The sequence below is a fragment of the Corvus hawaiiensis genome, chromosome Z (genome assembly GCF_020740725.1).
Source record: "Corvus hawaiiensis isolate bCorHaw1 chromosome Z, bCorHaw1.pri.cur, whole genome shotgun sequence".
NCBI classification, from domain to species: Eukaryota; Metazoa; Chordata; class Aves; order Passeriformes; family Corvidae; genus Corvus; species Corvus hawaiiensis.
Window position 1 is genome coordinate 2,825,069 of NC_063255.1, and position 23,809 is coordinate 2,848,877.

At 38.9% G+C, this 23,809-nt stretch overlaps 1 protein-coding gene across 7 annotated transcripts in view; it reads right to left on the reverse strand.

Annotated features, from left to right (window-relative positions):
• Window positions 1–23,809, reverse strand: part of MAST4 (microtubule associated serine/threonine kinase family member 4) — a 286,033-nt gene that overhangs the window by 114,331 nt on the left and 147,893 nt on the right. The window contains exons 1-2 of one of the 7 annotated variants that reach the window (XM_048291033.1): window positions 16,010–16,345; window positions 11,403–11,483 (exon numbers count right to left, since the gene is read on the reverse strand). The exons of 5 other annotated variants lie outside the window; for them this stretch is intronic. In XM_048291033.1, the coding sequence (XP_048146990.1) occupies window positions 11,403–11,483; window positions 16,010–16,056 (128 nt within the window). In that variant the 5' untranslated portion in view covers window positions 16,057–16,345. Of the gene's footprint in view, window positions 1–11,402; window positions 11,484–16,009; window positions 16,346–23,809 lie in introns of those variants that run through there. One more of the 7 variants, XM_048291037.1, reaches the window with a different exon arrangement.

A 23,809-nucleotide genomic window follows, 5' to 3' on the forward strand; every position in this document is an offset into this window, starting at 1 on the left:
TGATATAAATGTGAAGGTACCCGTTATCCAACAGATATCTAAAAAGCCATAATGAAGTTTTCCAGTTCTGGGCATTCATGTGAAACAATCATCACTTATTTCATTGCACTGGTTTAGACCCCTGTACACACTTAGACGTCCTCCTGATGTCACACACGCAGCCATATTTTATCAAGCATCTTTTTAAATCAACAGCCATAACCTATGCGGCAAACAGCATTATTAAGGGTCAAGACGCAATTCCTAAAAAATGTCTTAAGAAATTGTGGATACTATCATTCTTCTAAAATAATTACGTACTTAGATATTGCCATCCATTCCACATCACAGCTGCAGTCAACTAAACTGTATTTTTTGAGAAAAAAATATTTATTAATTCAATTGTAGAAAACATTTTTTTTAAGAGAAGCTTTTTATGGTTTCTACACTGCAAAGTTAGTAATTGTGTTTTTAACATTTTGTAATGGCATAAATCTGATAGTCTGTATAAAACAGACTTACAGCATACAATCTTTCTCTACTTTTTAAAGATGAAAATGTTCATATCTGACTTTTCTTTAAAGGAAACAGACTATATAAAATGGAGTTTGGAACACATATGTATAAAAAAAGACTGTTCAGCATTTTTAAGTATATCTGAGTCTGTTTCATTTTAATAACTTTCTAATTATGGAAAACAGAGTCCAAAACCCACAATCCTCAAAAGGCAGTTAAGTGGAGCATTTTGTCCTGCCACCACAGCACTCTGGTTTGAAGAATCCCAAACAACATACTCGTCTGAGAGGAATGCTACCCCTCATACAGAGCCATTTTCTTTAGTTCAACTCTGCCCCAGAACATCCCAGTGCCATACTCATAGATTTGAGTAATAGACTTCATGGATTCTCTGTTTTTCGTCAAATGAACTAGGTAAAGAAATCAAGCTCAAGTTCTGTTTGATAGCTTTTAATCCTGATAGGTTTGGGAAAGATGTCATCATGAGTTGTAACCTTCCTCATTCTTAAAATACTTTTTGGGGTACAGGGGAGGTTTAATGGAGGTCAGCACGGTGAAGGTCTCAAGTCTGTAAATCAAAGTCTAAACAGATCAAATCCTGTGATACAGAATTGAAAAGCACTTATTCATTATAAATGCTGTCTTCAGTGAGACAGGAAACTTCATAAGCTGTAATATTTACACACTGAATTTCCTAAATTAATTACCCAATCAGCACAAGTCTATAGTTACAGACCCATTATAGGTCTCTGTCAGAGCAAGGACATTACAGGCTCCTCCCCAGAACTGGCAAGTACTCTGTTTACTTCATGTATTTTAAACAAACAATTTTCTTTAAAGTCATTACTTAAATGACAGTGAATAAAAATCAGGTGCCAAGAATTCAGAGCTTTGCCATATATATATACCCAAGTACTTGCATTTCCTGAGCTTTCCCTGCACTCATCTGGCTTCATGCTTCAGTTAATCCATGTGATGGATCTGTTGTCAGCAGAACGGTGTGAGATGGAGCACCCCATGCAGTGCAAGCTGGCAACTTGGAACTCAGGTACACAGGAAGTTTAAAGGGAAAACATTATCTTTAGAAAAATATTATGCAGATCGCCCATTAACGCTACCCTTGGTATTTCAAACAATGACCTGAGCACACAGCACTGCAAGTTGATAATATCCCTAAAACATTTTACAGGTCACCCTTAACGCTCTCCTCCTCAAAAGGCTAAATAATAAACAATCATAGGTGTGCTTCAGCACACACCTCCAGTTTAAATCTGAATTTCTGAACAACCATAATTACACTCAGCACATACTCTTATGTCTGTGCGGTTTACTAAACAGTTAACTATCAGACATGCAGATGATATGGCTGCCAAACAGACCACTGGAAGGAGTAGAATTAACTACATAGAAAGAAGGTAACTTTACAGAAACAAAATTAAAAGCAAGCATTTACAATTGCAAGACTAGAAAAGATTATTTTAATTAGTTATGCTTATCAAAATATGACAGAAAATTCTCAAAATTAAGGACAAAATACTAAAAATTACCTCATGGCTAAGGTGCCTCAGGGTCTAAGACCTGATGTCATCTAGTTATTTAATCTGTTTGCACTTCAGGTCTCCACCTGTAAAGCAAAGGTATTTCTACTTCTTGGGAGGGCTGTGAAGATAATTACAGAAACACCTGCATCAAATGTTCAGATACTAAAAAAAAGGAGGGAAGAAAGAAGTAGACAGTAATAGGGAAATCATCTTCGGGCTGACCACTCTACAGAATCATAGGTACTTAATGATTTATACAATTCCTACCTACCTATAAGCAAAGACCATAGAGGTATAAGTTGAAAGGGATTCAGATGAGTCAAGAAACAGTCTTAAATCTCTCTGATATGTACATCAGGGAGAATGACAGGAGTCAGGGAGGAAACCACGATAAGTCACAGAATTTCACCCTCCACTTCCTAAGACAGGCAAACACATTTTGGTTTCATTTTGTAGGACTGAGAGTCCACATCAGCTCTCTCTAACAAGCACCTGAATTGTCACCAAGACTGTCAAAACTTTTGAAGAAGCAGAGGATCAGCATAACCCACATTAGCTGTTCTAGGCCTCCAGCATCCTGAAAAACTCTTATCATAGTAGCAATGAGGTGACAACTGTTTAGCTTTCAAATAACAGTTCAAACCACTAAGTGTCCTAATTTCTCTGATACCAGACCACCTTATTATTCCATTCATGTAACTACAGAGTATAAAAGTTTATGGAAATATCAATATCCTGATACAAAAGAGATTTATAAGCATTTAGCACTGCAAATACACACCACCAATAAAAAAACCCCCAAACCTATCTCAAAACCCCTTCACCATTCAATCAGCCTCTCCTTTGACCATCTCCAGTTACATCTGGACATGGCTTAACATGAATTTTAATATGCCTGAACTATGCAAATGTATATAGTTTGTTTCTTTTAAATCACCATACTCATTTATCTCAGTATTTTGCTTTTTCCTGGTAGATGGCTTGGTTCTTTTAAAAATTATGCAACAATTCAATTCTGCAAAATTAAGTAATAACCATGCTGAATGTTGACTACGGATTATCTCAGCCTATTCTCTATGCTGCTGTTCCTCAGCATCCACACTTGCACACTTCTACATACACACAAGAGGAGCAGATTTCATCAGTCCAGTGGCAGACTGCATCTGGAGAGCCTAAATGTTCTGTTGGCAAAGAAACAGCAGAATGAAGGTGAAGGTGAAAGGAAGAATATGCCAGGCTGCTCATAATGAAAGACTGGCTTCAGCTGATAAATACGTACAACAGCACTTGCCATGATCCCCTTCTCTCAGGTACTACATCAACTTTTGGAAGTATTTCTAGGTTTTATCAGCTGGGGAAGTTACACAGCATTATCAGCCTTCCCGAACTCAACAGCATGTGTTTCTATGTACTTGCCAACAAAACTACAGCAACCAGTCTATAACTTCTAAAACATGACTGAAGGCAGTTTTTCAAAGCATTTTCTCTGCTGGAGTAGTGTGTAGGGAAGGCTGATGCACACAGCGCTGGTTTCTGTTCTGTATCTATTTTTATCAAGGTGCGATAAAATGATGCAGATGCAACATAATGCCGCAGCGTTGGCACTGAGCAAGGTTGAGAACTTCCATCTCAAGAATATAGCTGCAGAACTTTTTCTCTGGCAACTCACACAAGGACCAGCTGAAATTTGTCACTGCGCTGCAAAAAGGCTGCAGAATTTGTGATTTTGGGATAACATCAGTGGAATTACCACAGGAAATTCTTCCCCTGGAAGTGAACCACTGGCATCCCTATCAGACTAAACTTTCAAAGAAAAATATAGGACAACGGGCAGGTTAACCTAGCAGTTTCTCCATATCTGCAAGAACTATGTGATTGGCAACACATTACAGACAGTCACATCTTGGACAGTAAGTAGACCTTGAATTCAAGGTGTACTAAAAGCATTCTTATCAAACCAGATTAAGCCAATCATGAAGCCATACTACAAAAGTCTGAATTTACATGCAGGCTGAGGCCAGGTGAGGCTCAGCACACTTCAGTCATTACTAATAGATGCGTCACCTGACAGGCAAAGCAAAGAGGTCAACAGAACAGTCCCACAGTGACTTATGATGGCTGCTAGCAGGTCACTTGCATGGACATGCAACTCAGTAGTATGACAGCATAGGAGGAGACCAGACTGTCCATTTTCCAGCACATTTCAAGACCCATCTTAAGAGTTATTTCTGTATATAAAATGTGGATCAATTGTTCAAATTTTAACCACCTCCTTGAATTGCAGTGATTTCCTAATACCATAGTGTGCAGCACTCAACTCACCAGGTCTCTGGGTGGCCCCAAATAGAACTCCCTGTCATCCTCCTTCCTTTCCCACAATTTCTGATTTAGGTGTGGTATATTTTTTGTAAGTATTAACAACTTAAGCTGTGAGGTTTTTTTAATTAAAAAATGTGGGGAAAAAAATCTACAGAGTAATGTCAGGTTTTGATTTCAAAATGGGGCTATACCAGGTCATTTTTCTTTAAGACTTGTATGGCGAAAACATTCATGAATTAGCCAATGAACACTTTACTAAGTAATCTGAGCAGCACATCAAATTATGGCAAAAGCAAGCATTATTATGAGGGAATATCTCAGTGGGAAATACTTCTAGAATATTTTAATTCTGTTTTAGAAAGTATTAGAAAGTAGTAAAGCAGTTCAAGAAATCTCCATTCAGGTCATTCCTATGGCTGCATAGCCTTCAAAACTGTAAGAAAAACACTTTTTCAAACAGTATTTTGAATAAAAAATAATAACTGTCTTCAGATTCAGCATTCTCCTGTTACAGCACCACTCCACAATTACTGTAATTTTCAAATTCAAATTCATGTTGTATGTTGTTCATACTTCCTCAAAATGCTTTAAAGGCCTAACATACTAAATTTAAAATTTAACATTCAAGAGTAAACACCAAATACAACCTAAAAGGCCAGAAGATTTAATAAAACTAGCACACAAGTACTTCGGGATGATTTTTATGAGAGTTTAGGGAGAGGAGGATCAACAAACTGGCATTTAAAATTATTCAGATGAGCTCTGTGTCTGTAGCTTTCAGTCTACCACAAAAAATAACTGTCACAAGAACTTCCTTGATTTCTTAAGATGCACCTTAAACATGAACTAAAAAAAATTAAAAAAAAAAAAAAACCAAACCACAAAAAAAACCCAAAAACAAACAAACAACAAAAAAACCAACACAGGATTAAAGCAAAGATCTCTGTTTCTGGTAAGCCTTCTAGAATTCTGTCATCTGTCCCTGTAAGTTAGAGGGAAGTTCCTGTTCTTGCTTTACTTGATCTAAAAAATATATACCTAAATCTTTCTGCAGAACAATATCTAATAGTACAAGCCACAAATTAAATTGAAAAGCTATGTGAATTAAGACAAAGTAATATAGAAGAATTCAGTTTGTCCAGAGAGCCTTTAAAAATGTACTTAAAGCCTAATCTTTATGATATGAGAAATCAAGTTTGATACTCCAGAAGCTTTACAAAACATTATCTTAGCAATACAGCCTTAGCCTGTCTGATTTTGGATCAGTGTGGGGCAAGTAAAACCACACCTTCTTTAGCACCAGCCCAAAAAAACCACATGGAATCAGAAATTCGCATCCCTATATCCCTCTTGGATGAAAACCTGTAGTGAAGATCCTCCAGGGACCCCATGCTCACCGATGACAGCTGTGCAGCTCCTGCAGTTCTCAGCTGGACCCATCTACCATGGTGCAATGCCATTAAGACACTAACAGGCTTATGCACATGTACCAGACTAGCACTCAGCAAAATACTGATGACTCACAAGCAAAAATCTCCTCTGCTATAACTCTAAAGAGCTCAGAAAACAGAATACTTTATTTAGAGTATTTCAAAAGCTGAAGCTAGAATAGCACACTTGAGCACAAAAGAGATCACGTGCTGAGTAAGGGGCTGCTTTTACTTAACCAATCCTCAAAACTCACTTCTACATCACAAAAAAACTTACACATGCAAGGAAATTGTTTCTCATTTCCCATTTTCAAGTTCCAATGGAAACAGCTCTCCCTTTGACCTGTCACAGTCTTAATATGGGAGAGTACAGGAAATAGCTGAGAAAGTGTTTTGTAAGGTTAAATAAGTAGTCCCAAAAAGAGTTAAGAGAACAGCAAGGACGTAAAAATAACTTCAGAGGAGACAAACTACTTTTGGAGGACAAAGCCAAAGATTAATCTATTTCACCTGGAGGAACTCGTGCTTCATGGCTGACATTCATGAATACTAATCAGATTACCCTGAGAGATGAAACAGCAGGTTTTCCTCATTTTAAAGAAAAATTTGAGAAAGAAATGGAGCCAGGTGATTCTTTACCTCATCCACATCAGCCCTTCCCAAGACCTTCCCCTTTCAGGACAACAAATCAACAGCTTCATCTTTCAGCATAACCTTAAGGTCAGTGTACTTTGTACTGGTATCAGAAAACAAAAGTGTAAATAAATTTTAAAGAAAAATGTCTGCTTGAGAATGCCTGGGTATGGCAGCTATGTCACTGAGGAAAGGAGGGAAAGGAGGCATCCTCTGACGTGTCCTCCTCACATGTTTCTTACAAAACCTTATGAATCCAAGAAGTAGCAGTTCCATAGGAAAATCACATAGAAGTAAAACTACTCTGAGACCAGAAAAGTCCAAATTCAATAGCTAACTCCTCTATGACAATTTTGCTCTACCTTGAGAGAACCATGTCATGATGTCCTGCACAAGTCCCTCCTCATCAGGGAGTGAATACTAGCACTTTTTTTCTGCAGTATTCCCTGTCTACCTAGACTGTATACTTGCACCAGATTTAATCATTAACCAGTGTGTTTAACAGCTGTCACCTTGGCTGTTGCTCAGGTCTGAGTGGGCAGCTAGTGCTGCCAAGTACACACTGCCACTGCACCCCCATGCTGAAAAATGCTCCCCCACTCCCTCCTCGCTCCTAAGACTGGCCTGCTCTCACTCACGGTGGAGATTCAGCTTGGTGCAGCCACACAATCACAGGAGCTAACAGAGAAGAGGGCAGGAACATGGTTGTGGCAACAGGGTCAAGGAGAGTACTTGCAGGGCCTTTGGTCACTGGTCTGCGAGTCGTCGGTGTGCAAGTCCCTGAGGCAGTTCTGCCCCAACAGCTGCACAGCCACCCCAAGTGCCCCAGCCCAGCCAGCCTGCACAGGCAGCAGAACACACCAACACTGTCCACGTCACTTTCCTCACAGGAATATTGCTAAGTTTAAAAACAAACTATTGCCTTCAGTAATAAACCGAACAGCGAACAGTTCCTACTGTCCGTTACATCTTTCACATGGGTGTATATTCCCCACATGCCCACACAGCATCATACAGAGCTAGAAGACATTTAAAAGCTCTTTAAACAAGCTGACTTTCAAAACAACAATAAAAAAATCATTAGAAACTTTACTGTTCATTTTTCTACAGAAGCCATCCATTTCATTCATGGTTTCATAATACAGACCAATAGAGTTGTTAGAAAGTAGCTATTTTAAGCTTTTTGTCTTTATGCGATTCTGGGATGCAGAATGTCATGGGGGAAAAAAGGGGATGCAGACAGAGAAAGTGGACAAATAGGAGCACACTGACTAGATTTTCATCTCTGTATTCAACAATTTGGTATATGAATTTAGACAGTTTAAATAAAGTTTCATATAAAATTAAATATTTGAATTTTTTACTTGTGTAAAATTATATTTAAAAGTCTCACTCTCCCTTTGTTTGGTAATGATTACTCATTCATATTATAGATTTGGTTTACATTTAAAGAAAATGCAAGTGTCAACATTTTTTGACAATTTCCAGATATAAAAACTTAATACTAAATACCAACAAGTGGCTAAGCTATCTGTGACACTGACATTTGCTTTTCTTACAATTCAGTGCCATAAGATGAGGTTTAATCCATGCCAGTTATACTTCTAATTGCTGCTCTTAGTAACACATACGTAATCATTTGACAACATGACCCCATGTAAAATGCAGTGTTTACAGTGGCATCCTCACAAACTTCCAAAAGAGCAGATTACATTACTGAAAGGTAGAGATAATAATCCTCATTTGCCTTCCTGCCAACTCAGCTGTAGATACAGTGAGGTGAACTGGATTTTCCTCCTGAAATTTTTCCTGAAATAGTTCATAAAAAAATTTAACCGTTAAAAAAAAAGTATATGGGCTTTTTTTGCTTTCCACTTTCATTTTCCAAGCTTCAGAATGAATCCTGTCAACCCATTCATCAGTCTTAGCCAGGTAGTAACATTTGTGTCTGTACAGTGCCTGACACGCGTGCAATCCTCACGCTCCTGAGTAAAGCCTTTCTGGAAAATTCACTACAATCTTTTCTTTTTTTGTAGAAACTAAGAGCTTTCTATCAACTGGCTTAGAGATTTTTTTTTCCCCCAGCCTAGTATCAGTCACATCAGTAAAGCAAAAGGTTGAGTAAAAAGATTTTTTTGTTGACAATCACCATTCTCTACTCTTCAAGTTCAAATGCATGCTGTTCTATATATTTTTAATTAACCATTTCCATTTTCCTTATTGCTCTTATTAGAAGCTACTACAACTTCTAGCACTTCGTGTTTCCTCCTAGTCTTTTTCAAATACTTTCCCCACCCCACTCCCCATTACTGTGACAAAGGACTCCAAATTATCCACAGCAAAGAAAAACACTAAAATTATATTAGAAGCATGAGGATCTTAAATATCTCAGTAGCTGTGCTCAGTTATTTACATTATCTCCATCTTCTCCCTTTCCCTGCAAATCTGCTGGTTATAATTATTAGTACAAAAATTGCACGTACTTTTTCCCCCAACAGCAGTTTGAAGTGTTCAGGTGACTCAAAGAGAAGATAAAAATATATCCTCCTGAGATTTGAAATACCTCTTCATCCCCCCACCCTCTCTCAGAAGTAAAGTATGGATAGCTTCACACTGTACCAGCAGGCAGGTATTTCCATTCACAGGATGTTACTGTTTATTTTGAAAAGATCTTCATCATCTAGCTGGCAAAAGGTTCCCTTTAGACTACTACTGTATGTGACAACTGCTATAAACAGAGCTTCAACAGGAACAACCGCCTAAGGAGCAGCTGTGCAAGTCAAAGGCCATGAGGGAGATGAGCCAGCATGTTAGAGAGAGAGAGAGAAATACCACAGGAAAACCCTATCCATTCATTCTGGTAAGGTTCCCATGCTAACATTTCTGAATATAAGCAAAAATAGTGCCACTGAAGTAATTCCTCTCCTCCCACATATGGGAGTACTCTGAGCTAATGGAACAGGAAGTGCTAATTATTTATATATCCTACAAACCAACACATTTCTTCTTTCCACTAAGCTAGGTCAAGCTTGAACAGTAACTAATAACTAAAACATTTGATGTTCAATACACCAGCAGTCCTCTACAGCTATAGATACATACAGCATTCCATTTCAGATTTAATCAAACATTAAACATTTCCATTCCAGGGAAAAAGTAACCATTCTGGCAGAGCCTTACATAAATTTCAGGACAAAAGAACCTAAGAGAAATCCCTATGAACTTTGACGTTTTTCAGCCATATCACAGGATGAGGCTTCACATTAGGCAGTATCAATTATTTCCACTCTATTTCTCCAAAAAGCATCTGAAAATTCTGCTCCCAACATCCTCCATCATAGGATGAAAAGTTCAAACTTGGCACGGCTGGAGTCTCTACACCTCAGAGGGGTAAACAAGGTCTGAGCTCTAAAAGCACTGAGGGCTATGTCTATAGCACAGTTTGCACAGCAGCACATCCATGCATCTGCAGAAGCTGTTCAGCAGGTCATCCAGGTCATACAAAATACAAAATTTGTATACTGCTTTTTGATTCCACAAAACTGAAATTTTGAAAAAGAGCACTTTCTTAACCACAAAGGGAAGTGATTTGTTCTGGCTGTATAAAATAAAGACTCAATCAGAAAATGCTAATTTTACCAAGCATTCTATACCAGCAAAATAAACTCCACAGAATATACTCATTTTGCTGATAATTTATTAAACAAACATCATGAAAGTGTTTTCACTGAGGAAAAAAGTGTGTCTATTGAAATCATATTGAAAATTGCACAAATAAAGAATTCTCATACCATCTCTTCCCTAATAAAACAAAATATATAAAAAACTACAATATTTCTTCAGAAACACATAGCAAAACTTTAAGTTACTGCTCCATTTTTCAGTGTCAAGTAAAACCTTGATAGAAGGGCTCTCACCTGTTAATTTGGTTTTAACTTTAAAGTACACTGAAGCAGATTAACACATCCAAGCAATTCTCTCCTCTGCCACGCCATGTTCAAGAGGTGGCACCAAAAAAGCACAAATCTATTTTATTATGTCACTTATCAACATGGTAGTTCTTAATTCTCACAGTAACAAGTGAGACCTCTGACCAAAATTAGAAGTGGTTTGATTTTCTTTTTTTTTAATCCATGAAGCATTGATAATTTATTAGTAACTCATCTTAAAAACTACTTTCCCTATGGAGCAGAATCTCAGTGACTGACACCTATGAGATCCCTGACAAGCAATTTAACTTTCTGCATTAAAAAGAAAATAAGGAAGAAAAAAAAGTCTTTCTGTATCAGAAATATCCATCAATTACTATTTATTAAAATTTTACATAAAAGGAAGGATTACGAAGTATTTTTTATCACTTAATGATTTTCTGATCTCGTGAAGGTAACTACCTTTCTGACAAGTACCAAAAAAAATTATTCTTATGAAAAAACTTGGGAGAAGAAAGAAGTGGGTGAAAAGGATGTTTTATGTGGCTGTAAGGGCTTATCTAGAACATTACTGAAATAGAAGTATAGCTTAAAATCCTCCTAGTCCTGAGGACAAAACAGTCCTACCAATCTTCTGAATCACTCAACTCACTAAGCACACTATTAACCCTCAGTTAAGCAAAAAATAACCACGTGTTTCATGAATCACCCTCACTTCTGAACTCACCTTAAACTTCTCACACAACAGAATGCAATCTGAGGTATGATCACAGGAAGCAAACTATAAAATTTCAGATACACTCCTAAGCAGTCAAAGCAACACAGAATTACACATCAATATCTCAAGTCTCTGTACTAGGTCTCAAAATACGGACTATCCTGGGTTTTTTTCCATAAAATACTTACCTTCAGAACAGCAGCTGGTCAAGTAAAACGTATTTTGGATTGCAGAGACATACTTAATTTTTTTTTTCAATTTTCCTTTTGCAATATGTTTTGATCATTAGGTTTTGGATGCAGAAGAAAACATCAACAATGGAAGTTTACTTGCTTACCTCCAAAAATGAAAAGCGAACAGAGGACTGCATGGACTGCAGGGGCTTGTTGGGGTTGGGCTCAGGCTCCTTGGGGTGAGACTGCAAGTTAAAATAATGTCATCTCTAGTGAACAGAAGGTTTAGCAAGAGTCGCATGTTTTAGTGTAGGAATTATGAAAGAAGTTTTGGTTAGAACCAAAACATGACCATCCTCCTGAATGAAGTGATTGACAGTAGCCACACAGGTTTTGACTTAAGATGAAATTGATATAAATAAAAATAAATATGAGAACTGGAGTTGATGTATATGCTTGACTACATTAGACCTCCTCCAGGAACAATACTTGTGTACAAAGTCCCAAGAGTGGTGAAAAATGGTAACTTGTTTTAGACATGTAACCAAACAGAATATGTAACTGGGGTGCTTTTTTCCTCTTAAAAAATCTGGGGGGGGAGAGGGGTTTAAGTTTTTTATATGCAAATAAGATTTATTAAAACAAAAGGAAAACTAAAACGGATGATAAACTTCATCAGCAATATGAAAATTTTAATAAAAAATTTCCGGTCTGAGAGCCTAAAATTCGCACACTTACTAAAAATTACAAGCGCTCCAGTTAGCAGCAATTTCATTATGAAATGTTTCCTCACAAATGCCAAGTTCTTCTTCTACGTAATCAAATATGGATATAAACGATTCATCCATAAAACCCTTACTTGAGCATTTGACTTCAAAGGTGTCTTCAAGAAGTTGCCTCAAGTGCATCTCCACTCAAAAGGTTTCTCAATAAAACAGCTGGCCACTGCCAGACTTCAGAGATGCTATTTTAAAATATACTCATGCTATCATATGCACATTTCCCCATAAAACTCGCACAAAAGCTTCTTTTAAAAAGCATGCTTATAGCATGCCTCTCACTGCAATTTCCTTAGCTACCTGTCAAAAACAAAAAATACCCTGCGCAGACTGAGCACGGCAGAAGCTTGTGGGGAACTTTTTTCAGCTCATCTTCATAAAGATTTGTTCTGCTTTGTACCAGACTCTTGCAGCCAGCCAATGCTAGCACTCCTGTCTTGTGGAGATGCAGATGGCCAATATGCTAAGCACAGCTAGGTCCAGTTCATATTTTCAACTGCGTAACACTGCCAAATTTTAATACATTGCCTTCAAAATCTTTCAAGGTGGGTACCGGATTCAGGTTTTTTCCGAACATTTCAGCAGGAGAGCACTACTGCTTCTAGAAGAGATTAGGAATACAGTTTTGGGATTGCACATTTTCGCAACTTTTCCTTTTTGAGATGCCTTGGAGAGGGCACAAAGTTTGGCAGGGAACATGCACACTGAGACAAGGATGCGCCTGCTGGTAATTTCTGACAAGGCTACTGCATACGGGTGAATTCCTCTGGCTGCTGGCTGTGCCTTCATGATCTCTGAATTAGGCACACAGAAGAGCACCACCAGTAGCTGAGAACACACTAGTTTGTTTTCAGCTGCAGACTACCTGTGCTAGCACGACTGTACCTTTAAGCTGAAAAGATCCATTAAGAGCCAATGGCTCAATATATCACTCTGAAAATGGCTAAACTGAACCCAGGTTAATACCAGTCAGCCCATGCAGGCCTGCAAAAAAAGGTGTGGACGAACAGATTTCTGCTGTTCCACTGAGGCAATCTGTACTACACTGCACTAACCTGCCACAACATGCACTGGAAGGATCATTGTTTCTGTACGATCGGTAAAGTACAGACTTATAAAAAGTGTTTTTGTACTTCTACGCTTTATCTGCACTATCTTTCCATCTCCACTGCCGGTTGATCTGGTGCAGCAGAGCTGGTAGTTTGTCCCCAGTTGTCCCCCTTTTGTCCATGTGTCAGTTTGGCCCTCACTGACTGTAGGCTGGGAAACGATCCTGTGCTGCACCGTCAGTGTTTGCACTGCTGTTCCAGGGAGCACTGCAAGGTAAGATGTGGACAGAGGCAGGTGATGCAGACCACCACCAGCTTCCATCAGGACCAGAAGCAGCAAGGGGAAGCTGGAACTGATCCAAAGATAGTCCAGGTGGAGGAAGAAGAGAACTGGCACCAGCTAGCCAAAAGCCATGGGCTGCAGCAAAGAGAGAGCAAGGGGACTGCTACCGAGTAACAACTGGGGACAAGAAATCTCCTAAAGCCAGAATAGTTAAAAGTAGATGAAGAAAGCAACTCTGGAATTGAGTAAGAAGAATATATTAACTTCAAACCCCATACTGAGATCCCTAATTCACTCTGCTGTGAACAAACCCTACAGATACCCGATGGCAAAGGACATCGCCCTTCCTCTAGTGGATGACTCACAAACAGCAAGTGGAAGTCTTGCACTGGCTAGTAGCTACTCATATTCTTCCTCATTTTCACTACTGTAACACATCAGAGTCTCAGTAATAGCACAGACTCTGAGGGCATCCAGTATCAGATGTGCTAGTACTACGGATCTAAAAATTCCTACCAAGCGATGATACTGGTGTGTCAATTCAGTTCTTCTACAGAACTTGCTCTTCAGCTTTGCTTTTTTAAGACCTACAAAAACCTGTTAAAACAAATTATCACAGTGCATGACAGGCAGCCTTACTTCTCACACTTACTAAATTTGGAATGCTTTATTTTGGATTTAATATTCTTTCAAACAGCTTTTTGCAAGTAATGAATATAAAGTAGACAGACTGTACTTGTTTCTCAGGGAGACAACATAATTCTAGTCCCAACATTTAAACTTTACTGAAAGAAAATTCATGAGACTCAGGGTGCAAGAACAAATTGGATTTTTTTCCCCCCAGATATGCTCTTCTTTAAATGTTTGCAATTAACAATTTGGGAGACATGACTTAAGTCTGCATTGACTCAACTCTGGCAAATCATGAGAGAATGACTCTATGGAAATCATTATGTGCCAGCAACCAAAATATGATATTTTCTTTTCTCTACAAGTAAATCAAGTTCAAAAAGTAGCAAGGGTGATGGCAAAAGAAATTCTAATATATGGAAAAAGTAAATATATCCAGACAACATTTCAGCAAAACAATGATCAATATTAAATTTAAAATGTAACTATTAATTTTGTAAGTTTTAAATATTTTAAAAATATGGCAAAGCAAGTGTAATTATGTTGGGTTAGTGTGAAAAAGGAGGAAGAAGTAAACAATTACCTCATATTACAAAAGCACACACACACGTTAAAAAAACATGAATCCTTTTTCGTCCTTTGCAGCTAGTGATGTTATTCTCACATGATGATTACATAATTCAGTGAAGATTGATTTTAAAATATTTAAATTGCCACATCTCAAAAAAAGTATAATTATCAATTATTCATGGAAACCATTTTAATGAGATCTCTGATAAGACCCCTCCTCCAAAACTCATGAGAAATTAGCAATGCTAGTTTTTTCAGAAAAATATCTAGAGGTTAGCCTGCCCACAGCTAACACACACTGCTCTTACCAGAGGATGCCTGACTGAAATGCAGAATTTCTGAGACATTTCACAAATGTAGTTCTGGGGAACCAGTATGACATCTACATTTGTTCCTTGGAATAAAGTGCTCTGTCACCTTCATTTGATTATTAGAATAAATTATTTGCTACGCTGCACACTTACCTATAGCCCTCTCTTTAACACATGGCAAATGCTGAGGTAATACCTTTCATAGCTAAATAACTTTACCGCATGCATCTGCAGCATTCAGGGTTTTGTTGGATTTTTTTTTTAATCCAGCAAGAATGGGGCAGTCCCAGGGAATACTAAAGGATCTGACGTAACCATATCAATTTACCTAGGTAAAATTAGCAAGTTCCCATGGTGGCTGTAACATGCATACATACATACCTGACATGTTAGTGTAGACTACAGGTAGGTATGTATGTATGTATGTATAGAAATAAAAACTTGGCTTTGACTAACGTATCTTGGATGAACATATGCTGGCATTTATGAAGAAAAGCCTATACTTACTATCACTATACATCAAAATTACACGTTTTCATTTAGCTACTCTCTAAATAGCTGAAAGCACACAAATTAGTTAATCAGTTTTAAGCAAGTACAAGTAAACACATTGCTAAATTAGGTAAACATACTTACTGCAGAAACTATCAGGAATCCTCCAGAATGTCAATACAGGTCATTAGTGCAGTTACGTATGTAAAATACGCCTTGCTCCTGATGAATTTTCACAAACAGCATTTTTATAATGCTTCAATTTCTTGCAGTGCTCTCTATTATTCAGCACAGAAAGAGGCCTTTCTAAAAGGCAGCACCAGGATAAACAAAAAGCAACAGAGAGCTGAAGAGAAAGACAGACACCGTGGCCTACTGACAGATTCTTCCCCTACAAACTGACAGGATGCTTCATGCACTGAGATTCAGTAACTTTAAATATGCAGAAAGGCTTTTTTTCCAAACACACTGCAATATCCTGGCTCCAGGCTCACACATTTGCTGAAACCAACTGCAATGCATTGAAAACATGTTCCTTCAACCTGGAGCTGCAGTGCTCCCAGGCTGTCAGCACAAACGTATGTTAAAAGCTCCTGACTGCACAAAAGCCAGTATCATGCAGAAACCATTAAGATATTAAAGACAGACAATACTTACTCCAAGGTCAGCCCTGGAATTTGTAGCCTCTCCCGCTGGGCTTTCATTGCTGTTATGTGTTACCACACTCTATTGAAATCATGACACACATTCACGGGCAGCATTCTGGCGATGATAGAGAGACAAATGAACCACTATAAAGGAATGGACTAAGGATCCCTTGGGAGAGGGGGGGAGGACCGCAAGTTGGGGTCCTTCCACCTCGAGCTGTCACGAAGAGCTGCAGGCTGCCTCTCTCAGGTTAGTGGCAGCACACGCCGCACCGCTTTAGTGGAGCGAACGGCACCTTCAGTTGTGCACATCAAGTAATTCATCCCCGGAATTCCGCAGCAGCAACCACTGCGCCGGCACACGCACACACACACAGAGACACACACAGGCTGCACCTCAGAGGATGGAGTGGTCCCCCTGGCTACGCCAGCCCACCACGCAAAACAGACGCTATGCTTAACACAGTTTCTCTCGGCAAATGTCCAACATCCGCCACCCCCTCCGATAGTGCCAAATAGGATTGAGCCATCTTCTTTAAGTCACATTATCCCTTTCCGCGGTAAACAGTTTCTGCAGTAACAGAACAGCAAACTGCTGAATGAAAAATAGGTGCTTCTCCTTTAATGGAGAAAATTAATGGCCAAGGCTTTTGAGAACAAATACATTCATGTAACACAAAGGTTAATACAAAAGGAGAAGTCATCATTCAGTTCTCTGTCACATCTGCACCTGAATTTTAAAGGGAAATCATTTATAGTTTATATTAAGGGTGAGAGCCAAACCTAGAAATTGCAGAAAAGTGTATTAATTTCAGCATTACAGGTAGCATCATTTAAAAGTAAATGACTACACAACACTTTATACAGTTTTAGATCAGTGCTGCTATGTGGGATTTTGGGTATAATTGAATTATATTCCTCTTTTATGTACTCTCTCTTATTCTGAGATTACAATTCTAAAAAACAAATACTGTGAATTGTTTCATGAGGATTAGCAATTTTTCAATGCTCTATACAAGACCAGGAAAAGCAAAGTGCAAGTACTTATTTTTAGTACTTTAGGAGCTAGAATCTTTTATCTCACCCACCTACATTTCCTGTACACAATATAATAAAGTCAACCACATTATTTTATTTTTTGCCAGAGCTCTGGACCTGCTCTGTGCAATTTCTACAGATGAGTCAAAATACAGGACCAGATGAAGCTGCTGCTTTTTGGGTCCTTAGCTTAATTTTGGAAGAAATTAGTGAGCTCACAGGTACGAGGTTTCAGACACAGAGGGAAATCTTCTAGTTATGGAAACTGCTGAACTGGATTTGGTGAACCTGACTGCTTTTTCAACCACACATTAAAAAAGAATTATTAAATTCTCAATTACATCTCTTATGTCTCCTACATATTTCTACTAAAGGTATTTTAAATTTATGTTATGTATTACCTGGAGCCTTCATTTAAGACACTGAAAACAAACCTAAAGGATAAACAGAACTATGCATTTGAATTTTTAAAACATAACAGACACCTAGATTCTGAATATTAACTTGAGGTCCCAGCAAGTATCCTGTAAGCAATCTCGGTAATTCTATATTCTCCTACCTCCCAAAAGAAAGAGAAAGAATGAAATCTAAGAAGTTAAATTCAGGCTCGCTGACCACAATGGGTGAATGCAAGATGTGCAAGGGCATAAAGATCAGCTGGGTGCCCAACTCTGAACAGCACTTTCAGACAGGTTTTTCACATTTTACTCAGATACACAAGCAAAACATCAATTTTTGAAGATATTCTCAAAATTGAAAAACACAGTAGAAGAATCAACTGTCCAACAATCAAACAACTCTGACACTCAAACTATCCAGTGAAGCTGCCCATGCCTTTTCATTGTGAGTTTGGAGACAACCTTTTAAGAACAAAAATTCAACATGAGAGTAACAGAGTATGGGATAGTACAGACACAGGTTCCTGGCTCTCCCCCTGCTACCAAGAACAGGCAGCTCCCTATTCCCATTGCTCAGCACCTCTCAAACCAAGATCTGTTCTCATAAAAATCCCGTGATAAAAATATCTTTTGTACATAATACTTCCTCAGTTGCTGAAAAGTTCTGTTTCTAATGGAGACAGAAAAATCTGACGGGTTAACTGTGACTGTGTGCACACCAGATATGTACAGTTTAAGTTAAGCATTAAATGATGTTCAAGGGTTTAACTTTGTGCATACTAACCTTTAGTTTAGTGCTCCATTCTGTTAGCTATGTAAGCACATGCACATGTAACACCAAAGTACTATTTGTTGTTCTATAAAATAGTTATATTTTCATTAAAGGCACAAAGAATAGGAGACAGCATTAACACGTTGAGGAGGACAGCCAACTCCACTTAATCAGGACGGCACCAGAAGTATTTCTGTAAACAAAACAGCAAAAGAACAAGCTCTGGAGGTGAAGGCATGCCTCCATCAAAATTGCAATACAAATTTTACACACTACTTCCATAAGGCCAATTTTAATGCTGAGGTGAACAGAAGTCCACAACAAAGGCCTTTTTTTTGTTTGTCTTTTCCTCCACATGCAAAGGAGTAGTCTGTCACTAAACACTACTTTGTGAAACATAACAGTTGGGCATTTAGTTCATTTTACCTGCAGAAGATAAGACTAACAGCTTGTCTTGTCTAAAAGGAAACGGAGTGGGACTGGCAGTTGGGTATGGGCACTTAAACAATTGCATCTAAGGGCTCTTTTGTGACCATGATAAATCTTTCCTGAGCTGACTCATGCAAGCACCTCACATTACATAAAAGGTAAATTATTCTAAACTGAGATTGAGCTATAGCCTGAGTTTGAAAATTCTTCTCCTATACATTTTGCCTGATCCAGACAGAAGTGTAAAAAACTGTGATTTACTGAAAAAGAGAGATGAATCCAGAGTACAAGACCAAATTTTTCTCACTGTTGCAGTCTTACAGTTTTTGCGGGATCTGCTTCATGCATCTGGGGGTAAAAAACTGCAGCAATTTAACTAGATAAAGCCTTGCAAGTAAAAGCTGACTTCAACTTTGATCAAAACATCTGTTTGCTCTTAATTTTGCACTTCTTAGATTTCATCTCACCAACACAGAGTTGAGGAAGGTAGCGGAAGTTAAAAAGAAGGCTTATTGTACTACAAAAGCTAAATGTAGATTAACCTGAAAATTCTGGCAGATGCTGCCTATGTTGACACAACTTCTGTTAAAGAAAATTTCTCATCTGGAAAGACTTCCAAACAAAAAGTCACTAACAGAACTGAAGGACTGTAAGCATTGTATTCCTTCGCAAATGCAAACCCTGGTATCCTCTTAGCTAGTTTAAGAGCTTGAAAAGCAATTTAAAAAGTACAATATAAGAAAACATGGCTCACATTATTCATATACATCTTTAGTGAGGTCTTTCTGGTTTGGTAATCTCAGACACCTGATTAAAACCCAGCAAAACCAGAAAAGCACAGAGGAATATTTATTTTCTTGAAACACAAACCAGAAAGATAGCACAGTTGTTAATATTATATGCTTTCAAGGCCCTCTCTTCTGCAGAGGTTGACTATTCTTGCTTTTTCCCCTTGGTAACAGAATAATACCATTAACAGTGCAGATGCCACTGGCTTTCATTATTCTGTAACATTTAACAACAATTACACTAAGATAATTAACAAGTCAGTGCATCCTTTGGTTCTTGCATACCCTCTTGGCTAATGTTTTCCAAAGGTATTCAAGGGTTAGTAATCAACTCTCAAAGAATAATGACACCTTTCTGTCATAGTCCTTAAAAGAAAGATCATTTCACCTGAATTTCTGTCATCTAATCTGTTTAGCACATCCACTCAGACATTCATGGATTTCCAGCAAGCACAGCTGCTTCACTTTGAGCACCATAGTTTATAAAGAAGTTCTAGCAGGAATGATGCAGAAGCAGTTGAGTGCAACACTGCCTCTTGGCATCAGTGAGACACAAAACACAGCACAAGATAAATGGGGTAAAAAACACACACCCAACCTCTTTTCGCATTCTATCAACACAGCATGGCTGGGCGTATTATAACTACACACAAAAATGTCTGAAATACAAATCTTCCCATTTGTTACCTTTGCCTCAGTCAATAGACTGACCAACACAACGTGTATAAAGCAAACCTCATCCTTTAGCTATCTGCCAGAAAGCACCAGAAAGTGTTCTTCATATTGATCTAACTGGCCAGTTTATTCAGGGTTATTTGGCTACTTCCTAGTTTCCCCACAAGTATTTGAGAGAGGTCACAGCTAAGGAAGCAATACCAGATGGTGAAAGCAATCCTTTTCCTTAGATCCCTGTCTGGTATGTCTTGTTCATATGCTGTAACTCACAATAACTGCCCAATTTGCAATTGCAAGGAATATTTCATCTTGGTCAGATTACATCACGAGGAGGAGGCTGGCTGTCCTGTTGGTTTCCCTGGGGAAGGGAGGAAGTGGATGTGAATGACAGAAAGTGTCTGCATTCGCTCACACCCAAAAGCTCAGTTTGCACAATGGGCTCAGCATGGCATGCAGAAATAAATTCCTTGTCACTGCAGGGCAATGGGCAGACTTTGGTAGAACCTGTATGTCCCTGGGTTATCTGTGTTCAATACATGCCAGCACATAGCACTATGAGCTCCCAGAGTAGGGGCATGACTGTTTGGTACGCCACGACAGAATGACACACTAGACAAACCCATACAGCCCTAAGTCCTGTTAAGTTTCAACATCACGGATCTATTGACATTTACAGGCATATCCATAAATCTGACACCAGTAAGCAATTTACAATAACACATTTTACTAATGTGTCACTGAAATACACAGTAAAAGACTAAGTGGTCTTGCAAAACATGCCAGTGTCTACTCAGGGCTCTAACTCTCACTATTCTGCAAGGGACTTGTTTTAAAATTATAGTTCCAAAAAGCAGTCTATTAAACTCAAATATGTTTTAATAACTTTTTATAAATTAATTGTATATTCTGCTGATATCTCTATGGTATTGTCTGTATTAAAAAACAGAATGGATCAAAAGAATGTGTTTATTAGCAATGTTAATTAAACATTAGAAATAATAGAACTGCTGTGTAGACCTCCTTAGTAAGTTAAGCCAGCAACGGGTTGTCACATTGAAAATCTTAACTAAAACCATTGATCCAAAAATATTGCAGACAAAAGGAATCAATAAAGATCGACCAGCCAAGATCCAGCAAAATCTGTCTGCAACATCACTCACTTCCATTCTTCCACAGTGAGTTTCAACAGGTTAAAGTCTTGAACTTTCCTTACAGCCAGGATAGCCTCCTTGTGTGCAGAATAGATGCATTTTAGTTAAAACAGGACTCATATTGACTGGTCCTGCAACTTTGAGAGCTCAGAAGACACATAAAAATAATGAAGGTACCTGCCAAAAAACGAGAGGAAAAGTTCTCTATTCTTTGTCTAAATATCACCTGAACTATTACCATAGATGACACCAGCAAGAGGTGCCATCTAAATCAATCTGTTAAAGTAGCCTTCCTCGTATTCCACCAGTCTCCCATCTTCCTCAACAAGGCAGCATCACTTTTGCACCTGCCTCTGAAAGCTCAAAAATAACATTCCATACAAAATCAATACAATGGCACAGCACACCCTTTGCTTTTTTTTTTTTTTTTTAATGGCAAACTCCCAGAGCAGTGTTGGGGTTATAGGAGCTCTCCTGGGGTTTTTTTTTCCTTTAAAGGAATTTTCCCCATACATGGTGCTAGGGGGACAAATGGCTGGGTACTTAAGAAAAACAGAAGAGGTGGCTACGGGGTGGGGCGCATCTGGCTACTCTTTTGTTTCACCTGGGTGTGTGGGCAGTCGGTCTCCAGCATTTGGACAGAGAGGGAGGCTGCTTTCTTGGGCTGCTTTTCCTTCTGCTAGAGAAGCCCCAGGATCCCCAGCCCGCCTTCCCTGCCCTGCTGGGAGCCGGGCCGTGGCCACCCTGCCCCGCCGTTGCTTCGAGCCTTTGCCGCGTTGTAGCCCTGCTTGCCCTGCCTGCCCAGACCTCCGGGGGGTTCCCCGCTTGGATACACCTCGTCTGCCACCCAGGATTTGTGCTCGTCCCTGCCGTTCCAGCCTGCTGTTCCAGCCTGCTGTTCCCGAGGGTCCGGCCGGACACCGGGATCGACTGCCCAGGGGTTTGTGAAGCCTTTGTCCCATCCCTTCCCGGGATCCCAGGGCACCGGTGCCGCGTGCTCCCCGAGCTCGCTCCGGAGCGCCCCCTGCAGCCGCGGGGGAACCATCGCACCTGCCCTGCTCACCGGGAGCCGCCAGCGCCCCTGCCGGCTGCGAGCGGAACTGCACCCGAGGGGAAAGGGCCCGACAGCCGAGAAGGCTGGGGCTGGGTTTGTGATTGTTCGCTGTTACTGCCATAGTTATTGTTGTTCGTTTGCCTTGTTATATACATATAGATATATAATAGTAAAGAACTGTTATTCCTGTTCCTCATATCTTTGCCTGAAAGCCTCTTGATTTCAAAATTATAATAACTCGGAGGGAAGGGGGGGGGTTGCATCTGCCATTCCAAGGGGGGCCCCTGCCTTTCCTTAGCAGACAACTGTCTTTCAAACCAAGACAAGTGGCTACTTCAGATTTGGACTATCTCCTAGCATATTTCACATGCTGTAAGAATAAAAAAAAATTAAAACAAAAATTAGGAAGCAATAAAAATAGCTTAACTAATACTCATGTCAAAGGACTTTAAGCTAATACTAAAACTGTAAAAAGCTTGAGAAATTAGATGTTAGTAATAATTATGGTCTCAATCTGCACTGCCTTTCAAGGAAAAAAAAAGCATTAAAAAATTAGAGGCAAAAGTAGATCTACTTTCTGAAGAGTTCTACATTACACAAGGTTTAAACAGTTGTTCTTTTTAAAGTCAAGACCCTTGTTACACAGGGATAAGCCAAACCCAGGCTTCTAATGAGCATTTGTTTATCTAGTCTTCATTTAAGCTATATTTCAGTGCTAATTGATGCCATTTAACTTTCCTGTATGTACTTTTTCATCCAAAGAATGAAAATGTAAAAAACCTCGAAAACATAAAAACCATCTATTGAATAGTTTTTAAAGATCATGATGGTATCTGAATATCTCCTTCAAAAAGTTAAGCACAAACAGGAAATTTCATTATTCCATAGTCCAGTCTGCAGCTGGATTCTCCCAAAACCTTACACCCATCTCTCAACAACTAATATGTACCTACACAGTTACCAAGCTCTGTTTTGGCTGGTTGATAACTGATTCCTTATCAAGGCCCTATCATGCACACGAACACATATACATATGCCTGCAGAAGAGTCTCCCCAACAATTCTGTAAGGCTACTGCATGTATGCTTCAATTTTTAGGGTTTTTTTTTTAGTTCACCTTCTGGTTGTCTTTTTGGTTCTCTCTTTGTCTTGTCATTAGACAAACAGCAGCAGGCAAGTGCTCCAAATGGAGGTGAGCAGCTGAAAGAGTCTTTCCCAAAAAATAAGCCTCAAGAAGTTTGAAGTTTGTGTCCTTTTTGTTGATCTGTCTTATGCTTACGTAAAGCTGTTTAAACATTTCTACAGGGAATTCTGTCATTACAGAAGAGTACAAATGATTAATGTTGTCTGTCATGAGACAGTATTTTCTTCCATGAAAGCAGACACTTAATATATGGAATCAAGTTTCAGCAGAAAGTTTGGGCATATAATCCCACGGACGTAATGACAATTTATAAAGAGAGCTAGAAAAGTCAAGCGATCCTATTTTCCTTCCCCAAGAGAGGT